The sequence below is a fragment of the Siphateles boraxobius genome, unplaced genomic scaffold (assembly GCF_051911475.1).
Source record: "Siphateles boraxobius isolate OS27281-9 unplaced genomic scaffold, OSU_SipBor_1 11, whole genome shotgun sequence".
NCBI lineage: Eukaryota > Metazoa > Chordata > Actinopteri > Cypriniformes > Leuciscidae > Siphateles > Siphateles boraxobius.
Genome location: NW_027508711.1, coordinates 10,559,788 through 10,569,486, shown reverse-complemented (window position 1 = coordinate 10,569,486; position 9,699 = coordinate 10,559,788). Strand labels below are relative to the sequence as shown.

Genomic DNA, 9,699 nt, shown 5'->3' with positions numbered 1-9,699 from the left:
TTATGTTCCATATATTGGTTTTACTTCCACTTCTGAGCTCCTAAAAGGGCTTTCAATATGCGCTCTTCAAGTCTGCAGTTTAAGCTTGTTTTCAAAAATATTGCACTAGCCATTAACACTGGAAAACATCACAGCAGAACTGAGCATGCGGCACGATTGGTCTGTAATCTGAAGTGAAGGTTAAAAACTTTTAATTTGAAGCTTTGCGAAATGAACATTTTTATACAAAGGTTTTTACATCAGATGGATTTGCACGAGAAGGTTGCTACTTTTGTTAAGGGTGCATCTGAACCAAGTCCCTTTAAGGCAAGTCATTTCACTCGGCGGCCATCTTTAAAACACCTCAGGGCATATATTTCAGTCATGCAAGTACAGTCAGCTACTATCTCTTTGAATGGGGAAACAACGTTCTCCAAAGCTGTTCAAGTTTATGATTAAATTTCATATTTGAAGTCACCAATAAAGTCTGACATGAACTGCATCATAAATGTTTTCTTACACTCAAATGGCGTTAAGCATATATTTCCGGTTGGTCAAACCAATGCGCATGTGCAGTCCCAAGTACGAGTCTCCAGTTTCTATGGGAAACCAGAGCTTCTAACGGCAGCTAAAGTGATTGAGTGACTTTACCAACTGCTAATTGGTTCATTTATTGCAGTTTCCTTCATTCATAGGCCGGATCCGAAATCCCATACTTTGAATAAGTAATTACTCCATGACCGCTAAAAAAGTATGTTCTATATGGTATGAATGTGTGTAGCTTTAAAATAATCTGGATGTACGACATTCACCATGTTGACATTATTAGTGACCAACCAGCGTCAGTTGCGTTGCTTCAATGCCAATCACAAATCTCATGGGATACATGGGATAATAAAGTGTCCATCGTATGCACACTTCAGAATCTCACTGGAAGAAGTAGGTCATCCGGGGACTTATCTCTTGGTCTTTTAGTACTGTGAATTTGCACATACTACTTTTGTCACATACTGTTTTTAACCTACTATATAGTAGGGAAGTATGCAATTTTGGATGCAGCCACAGTATTATGAGTGAACCATCTTTGTATATCTAGTCTTTGATCTGAACACCTCCCACAGAACAAATACTTGAAATAAATATTGCCTGTTCTATGTAAGTTGCTTGAATACACCCTTAAGCATATTTCGAAGAAATATATTTTTGCTTTCTTTGGGATTTCTAATAATCACATTCTGACACCAAAGGAGGTGACAACATATATGTCAACATAGCAAATGTTAACTTTTAAAGGGAATGTCTTTTTTTTTTATGTTCGAATACTTTCTCCTGTCCTGGTCAACAAGTCAATCCACCTTTGCACTGCATACAACAGACCAGAAGTCATTAATTTCCTATGGAGAGCCACACAGAGGTTGCATAATGAGCCAATTATCTGCGTATGCTGAATTTTCGAATCCAATGTGGAAAATAAAGGTAAGCAATTAGACCGTATGATGCATCAACCAGATGTGATGCATTCAATCCAATAGGCATTACAGAATGCTTTTTTCTTTACTGTTAATTGTTTGTGATAATGTACGGTTATTGATAAAGAAGGAAATCATTATTAATTTAATATTTATACTTTATTAAGGTTGTGTCCATATGTTTTATCCAAAAGTACAGGTGGTCATTTGTCCTACAGTAAATGCTTACTATTTGTATTCGATTATTCGTTCCACCACAGTTAAGGTAAAAGCTTGTGGAGATCCAAAAAGTGAATTGCTGCTTGAGTTGTATTCAAATGCTGTGTGCAGTGAAAAGACCGTTTAGGACATTCCAGTTGATTTCCCTGAAAAGTCTAATGCAGTTCCTGCATCACAATATGCCTATTTCTCTGCTAATAGTATGCGAGAGGTAGTACATTAAATTAGTATGCAAATTTGCAGTATTCATAAAAACTAATATCCGGATGACTTGCTACTTCTGCAGAGATTTTGAAGTGTGCATAGATAGACACTTTACTATTCAATGAGGCTATGGGAGAGGATCCGTAAAGGTGAGGAAGCCACACAACTTATGTCATACATGATCACATGACAATGCCAACATGCCGGATGTAGTATGTACTAATTGTATTTATACTACACGTACTATATAGAACAGGGCCGTGCCCGAAACCGCATACTCTCAGAGTTGGTACTTTTTAAATCTGCAGTCTGTAGTTCTTTCTCTTTTCCGCCATCTCTGTTCGAAATCTGCAGCGCGGATGAAACCAATGTTTTGAGGAGAATATGCGCCGGTGTGGATACTGTCATCCGGAATCACAGATTCTATTTTTTGGAAGTATGACCAACATAAGAATTTTCACCAGAAAATGCCATCTCAACAAGTAACATCCACTTTTGTTCTGACCAACTAAGGGGAAAAAAGCATTGCAGTAAATCGCGCTGATTAAATCTAACGATCGCTTATCATATCACGTCAAACCGTGCAAATTATACTTTGTTCTCAAATTGTTAATGTTAATGTTAACAACAGTATTGCGTGACTACATTTAATGTGTACATTTAATACCTGTAGTTCAGTTTCCATTTCTGTGTAGAAATTGCACAGAATTTCTAATTGTCATACCAACAAATTAATGTTCCTTAGAACATGTAATCAGATGCATATTTAAAACTGGATTATTCCCCTTCAAAACACGGTGTTCACGCCACCTTTCAAAAGCCCTTCCCATATGTATCCTTGTTTTCGCATGGACCCGGTTGCAGTCTCTTTTTTTCTGTAGCCACTCCGAAGTCCTAAGTCTTTTGCATTTTACAGCGGGTGAATCTCCAGTCGTCACTGGTGATTGTCGTTTGAACCTTTCTGGATCCGCCATCAAATTGAAAAGTTGAATTATATCAAGTGCTGTAAGAAAAAGGCTGTAAATCTCCACCTCCAACATCCTCACACACAATATAGCCTACTAGCCGAGACTCCTTCTTTATGTGTACAGACATGACGTAATGACGCAAAGACATGCTCGAATTTCCCGCGGAAATCCACCAGTACCACTGGTATTAAAAACGTTATTACAAGCGCACCGTTTTGAATCGAGCTAAGGCAAGTTTTTGCATAGTTTTGAACACTTGCTGGTTATCTACTTGCTCAAAAGTTTATTTCGGATAATTTTTAACCCCAAAAAGTTACGGACTGCAGCTTTAAATAATTACTTTGTGACCGTTAAAAAAGTAAGTTCTGTATAGTATGAATATGTTTAGCATGCATGTAATCCAGATGCACGTCCTGATTTTGCTCTGAGTTAATTAATGTTTTGTTCATCCTGGAACAACATTCCTGTCCGAAAATTTAACCCTAACCATATCCCTAACCGCTAAACCTAACCCTACCTATAAGTTATCCCTAAAATCAGAGGGAAATGATAGGTGAATAACACTGATGTAGAAGCACCTACCTAACCCTGGTTGTAAGCCTAAACTTGACATAAACTGTTAACTTGTACCTCAAATCTGATTTGTTGATTAAAATACTGTTCCAGAATTAGCAAAGATGTTGATCCAGAAACATGTTGCACTTGATGGAATCAGGTTCTGCGGTTAGATCCATCATGTTGTCATTGTCATGGGATCTACCAGTGTTAGTTGTCGCTTCACAAATCCTCTCCTGTGGCGCCATGGGTTAGTAAAGTGTTCATCCAACACATTCTCACTCCCACCTCGTCACACATTGACACTTGGTCACTTAACACACAGGATAGCTACCCCTTTAGAGTAATTTTTTTCAAAGCACAGGGTCCCCCTTTACTTTCAATGAGAAACCTTTAGCATCTTACACGGGCGCGTTGGGCATGGGAATGTTTTCTTCATGATGAACTTATATATCGGGTTATAATTTTGCCATTATGACATGTTGGAGTGTGATTCTCAATTTAATCAGCCAACATAATTTTATTAATTCCATTATTATTATTATATTCTTTTTTAGATAAGTTTGAATACGTAACCCAACCCCACCCCTAAACCTAACCCTTTGTGTATTATGTAATATAAAACACAGGATATAACAGGCAGATGACTACAGGCACTTTTTATTCAAAAAGTACAAATATTCCAAGTGTTCTGAGGCCAAAGGATTGATTTGTGTGAAGAAAAGACCCATAAGCGATCACCGTCTCCATCAGCCGTAGATCATGCACAGATTCAAAAATTCGGATGAAACGTTACGTCAGCTTTGATTGTAAAATGGCATTGGCTCTTGTATGTCTTGTGACCAATTGCGTCATGCTAAAGAGTCGGTGTATCTTTTGAATGAGATATGACTGCATTCATTCACGGAGCGGCGGGATCATTTCAGCGATTATAGCATTAAGATCCACTCTGTTCATTTCACATAAAGATATCGCATGGCTTCAGAACACTTGGAATGCAACGAGTCAATACTTGTATACTGTTTTCGGTCAGCTTTTGCAATTAATGGTCTGTGAATGTACTTTTATTTCATTGTTACATGTTTTATATTGTTTAGAGATGGGTAGGTTTAGGGTAGAAGCTGGGTTAGTTGCTCCAGAGAAAAGATAAAAGTAGTCTATAAATATTTATAAAATAATGTCTACTTTTACAAATGCAAAGAATCATGCGTCTTGATCCCTGTGCGTTAAAAAGTGACTCCGAGAAGTGGATAAAGTTCATCAAAGTTGTCCAAAGACAAGAAGGGGTATTGTTCAAAATTCATGTATAACTTTGATGAAAGGTTTTGATCCACTTTAAATGTTGACTACTGTACTTTTCAAATACTATTGTATAAATACTGTGAATTTGGACATTTTGGACATTTTGACTACTCTTATGTGAAGTATGTGATTTCAGATGCAGATTTTGCTTTGAAACCTATGGTAGTTTGGGGGCAGGGTTATCTATTATCTGACCAATGGCAGTCGGGGAGTGTCATTATTATAGGAGTGATTAAATTTTAGTTCAAAAATTACTGTAGCCTACATGCCTCACCTTTGAATATAAATTCCCAGTGGTTAAATACGATAGGCCTCAATCAATAAACACAAATGGAACACATTTTTCAAATAATTTGGAATGCATAAATACACATTACGTAAATGGTCGCATTGACTCTCGCACTGAGGTTTTATGAACGTTTTTACACAATTTGTTTTGTTTGTGTTGAGTCAATAAGATCCAATGTGTGCAAAGCATAAAGATGCTAAAGTATGAGTGTTACAGGCCTTCCACTATTGTCAAACCTTTTGAACCCAATGGCCTTAAGCTGTGAAAAGGTAATAGTAAGCTGACTTTGCTACTGCCACTACAGCTGTGTCGTAACAGACTCTTGTTCCCAGCTGGAGGAGCCTAAACTGTCACAGGGTCGCATCCAGCCATGGCACAGGTTATCACTGGAGGCCAAGAGCTGTGCGCTGGAGGAAGCACAGTGCAGCGGGGGCGGCCGGAGGAGGAGACTATCTCTGCCGTTTGCCCGTCGAGATGTGGTTTGCATTGGGTTATGTTCAGTCTCAGAGGGTCCCAATCCCAGCGTGTGCAGGTGCATCTCGCTCTGCGTTACCTTAGACAGCGCCTGAGGGTCGTGCCAAGATGTTTGCGGTACGCTGTCTGAGACGCTGTATGCAGACTGCTGAACTCCCGGGGTCTCAACATGCGGATCCGGGACGTGTCCATTCATGCGCGACATCAGCATTCCCAAACGCTGCAAAGAGTTTTTCTTGGAGCGTGAAAAGGTCCGCACAAATGCAGAGGGGTTGGATATGTTCTTCCTCAAGCCGTTGCTTTCCAGTCTTTCTCTGGCCGGTCCCGACATGGACCTAAACAGGGCCGATACGCTGAATTGGGACTCTCGGTTACTCCTGTAACATTGGGAAAAGGACGTAGATGCTTTGGATCTGGTTGACTCTCCCTCGTCCCCACATCGGTGTCCTCCGAGCCCGTCTCCCTCCTCATCCTCTTCTTCCTCAGGCTCAGCTGTTTCGTCCTGCTGAGTGGCATCACTACTGGAAGAGTATGTGCGGCGCGGGGGTTTACGGTTGCCCAGCAGGTCTAGAACCTCGTAGCGGAAACTGGAGATGTCCTGCTTCAGTTCCTGAATGCAGAGAAACAGAATTCAATTACCAGAGCTTAACCACATCACCTAATTACAGGAAATATTCCAACGTTACGAGATTTATATTCATAACTTCTCATGCTTAAGTCCTTATGGTTTTTCTTGTGGAGTTTAGGGATATGCCATGTCTGGAGTTTGTTACCTTCCATTATCAGTCTCTTCCCAAGTGTTTGAGGTTTAATATACAAGAGGAGATGGAAGATGGCATCACAGCCAACAAAATGGATGGAAATTTGGACTTGTCGTTCTTATTGACATATCATGCCTGGTTGTGATTACACTTCGCATTTAAAGTGAAAGCTACATAAGGAAATGAAAGGAAATCATTATTTAGACTATGAAATTCATATCAAGCTAAATAGATGTTCTAAAAGGTTTGGATGAGCCATGTTTGAACATATATTGTGATTGCGCATCAACTTAATTCTATATTTATAAGTTACTGTATTGTACTGTAAACTGTGTACAGTCAGGCTAATAAACCATTTTATTAATATTAATATATTAACAATATTAATGTTAATATAATTAACAATCACAATAATTGTATATAGAACATTGATGTCTTATCGTAATACAGCTAAATTTGCTGCTGTATTTTAAAAGCAAGTACGGCTTAATTATGACTTAATTCAAGGTTAATTACTTTTTAAGTATATAAACCGTTCATGTTCCTCCAGTTTTCAAAGACGAGGCTTAAATTAGTCCCAGATTAAAATTCATGTTTGAACTGTTTTAACTGAAAGTAAATCATAAAATATATCAGTGCCATTGTTTTGTCTCAAGATGCACATCAGTAATGTTTTTTTTTTCTAAGGCAGGTTTAAAAAAGCTACTTAAATACCCTAATTAAAACTAAGGCCAAATCCTGGCTTAATCTAAGCCCTGTTTGTGAAACCAGGCCCTTTTATAATAATGTCTACTTTACTAACAGCCTGGCAAAGTTATCTCATTATTATTGCCCATGCATAAAAGGGTTTACTTTTGTGATGCTGCCAGTAGCCTATGTTGATATTGTATGTTTCAGTGTCTATCCAAATGAACACAAAAACAAATGAGATCACAATGGCTTCTATAAAATTATATAAGTGTCTAAAAAGGGAATAAGATGACAAAAAAATCCCCACACCTTGAAGTTCTCCTCGGTCAGCCCTTCGTCTGTTTTGGCGCTGCGGATCATGGCTGCAACGTATCGCTTTACCAAGTTTCTGATCACCCCCTGAAAACAGCCAGAAACAGGACGAATGACACACACATTTCTCTTGACATGTTACCTTCTGATCTACAAACAACCATGTTTTCTTCTTCAAAATGATTGACAAGGACTTTCCGCATCCCCAAATGAGGTGATGATAATCTCGGATAGGGTGAGTGTGAGGGACCAAGCAATGAATGAGGGCCATAAAAAAATAAAATAAAAAAAACAGAAATCCAAATAATCAAATCAAATGTTTAGGCCTGTAAAAGAAGTCAACAAACAAAAAGTTAATATGAAATTAAACTAAAATTATATGAATACAGAAACCATTAAAAAATATACTAAAACAATGCAGGATGAAGGAAGGAAAAGCATTGTAGTAATGGATGTGGTATGTGCTCAACATTACCACTGCATCATGAACCATCACAGGAAGATAAGGTGATGGGCTTTTGATGTGATTGGCATGCGCATATTTTGAGATCGCAGTTTAATAATGGGTGAAAATCAGTTTTGGGCATATTCATGTGTGCATTAGCTGGAGGTGAAAATCTGGACGTGCATTCATTAGCATTGATTTGCATATCCAATAAAGAGTGAGCCAAAACAAGCTTACACACAATAACAAAAATTTACAAAATACTGCAGCTCTTGATTTTTGGGAGTAACATTTGTCTGTAGCAATTATATGCAACCTTACACTCACAAAATACACTGCTTAAAGGAATAGGTCACCCAAAAATGACAACTCTGTCATTATTTATTCATCCTCATGTTGTTCCAAGTACGCTTTAATTTTTCCACAGAATATAAAAGAAAAGATTTTGAGCAATCATCACACAGCTCTTGCTATTTCACGACACAGCTGTCAAGTTCAAAAATAAAAACAACATTTTGTCTTGTAAATTCATAATGGCACATCAACATTTTTTAGGTTTTTTTTTGGTGTTTTTGTCAATTTTGGAACTTGACACACAGTTTTCACACACTCACTCTTTCAATAATGGATGTTCATTACAGTGTCGCGACCTGCACCAGGGGTTGCTGGAGTCTGTCTGGCTGTGTATTAATACATTAGCAATATCCATCCAGTGGTTATTAAATAAGAAGGAGGACAGGATGTAATGTAATTAGAGCAAGAAACGAATATTGTCAAATTACAATTATCAGTATTTCTGCATACTAGCAAGCATATATTTTAAGCATGATCATGATCAACACCTTTTAAAATCTCAGATTTGTTTCTTTGCAAGCACCTAGAACTATTATTTATGAAAAGCATGCAAATTATATGACTTGAAAAGCTCTAATAAGTCATTAATATGCATGATGCTCATCGGCTAACGTTTGTTTTCTCATTTGAATAAATTGTTTGCATTTGTTAACATACAGTATTAACAGCATGGGTCGAATCTAACAGCATGCTGAAAAATGGATTTGTGACATGGATGCCAAAATGTTATGGGTACAGTCATTACCTGGTAGTGCTGGTTCTGGATGAGGTTATCGGCATGCCTTTCCTAAACCAGATAGAGCAAAAACAGATTTCAACAATAAATGTGTGACATTATACAGATGCAAAGGTCTGAACAATCATGAAATAATTCCAGTGTTGATATACATTGATTAACTATTATAGTTTTAGTTAATATGTTCAATTAGATTTTACTTTTATATTTTCTGTTTCACTTTGACTTTAAAGTTTTAGTAATTTTTTGATAATATATTTTTCTCATTTTATTTTATTTCAGTTAACATTAATTTTGTTACAAGTATAAATACATGTTTTTCCTGGTTTTACTTAATGACAATTCATCTTGAATAGTTTATAATAGTCCCTAAAATGAAAATAGTTACAATTCTGACTATTAAAGGTGGGGTATGTGATTTTCTTTTTTGACCATTTTTTCAAAATTACTTGAAATCCTATTCCTGACCCACTTGCTGGCTGTAAATTAGAAGCACTGAAATGAAAATTAAGCAATTTAATCATCTGTGGAACGGGCAGGACTCGAAAAACTCCAATCAATCATTTTCAAGACCGTCTAGAATCATTGGACAGAGAATGCGTCACTCAAACGGTCTTACCATGTCCCATAACCCTCCCCCCACCCCCCTCGCGCGCGTGTCCCGTTCGTGTGCATACTCAAAACTTCTGACCCAGTCACAGGAAGTGCAAGTTGCCCCGGTACAGAGAGAGAAGGAGAAGGTATAGTTGCTTCCGTTTGGAGAATGTCATACAAGACACCATCACAGAAAAGGAAATCTATTTTCGAGAGAGCAATTGCGAACAAAACGGCCGAAAGAGAAAGATCTAAAACAAGGGTCATTCTAGGCGATGCTTTTCAACGTTGGCGGCAAATGAAGGACCAGGAAGGACTACCAACAGATGCGGCTGTGGCATTTTTTCT

General features: G+C 37.8%; 1 protein-coding gene across 1 annotated transcript in view; it reads right to left on the bottom strand.

Moving 5' to 3' along the window:
* Window positions 1–4,476: 4,476 nt before the first annotated feature.
* Window positions 4,477–9,699, bottom strand: part of trpc5b (transient receptor potential cation channel, subfamily C, member 5b) — a 28,249-nt gene continuing 23,026 nt past the window's right edge. Inside the window, exons 8-10 of the mRNA XM_077196338.1 lie at window positions 8,767–8,808; window positions 7,220–7,309; window positions 4,477–6,069 (exon numbers count right to left, since the gene is read on the bottom strand). Coding sequence (XP_077052453.1) covers window positions 5,284–6,069; window positions 7,220–7,309; window positions 8,767–8,808 — 918 coding nt within the window. The 3' untranslated portion in view covers window positions 4,477–5,283. The remainder of the gene's footprint in view (window positions 6,070–7,219; window positions 7,310–8,766; window positions 8,809–9,699) is intronic.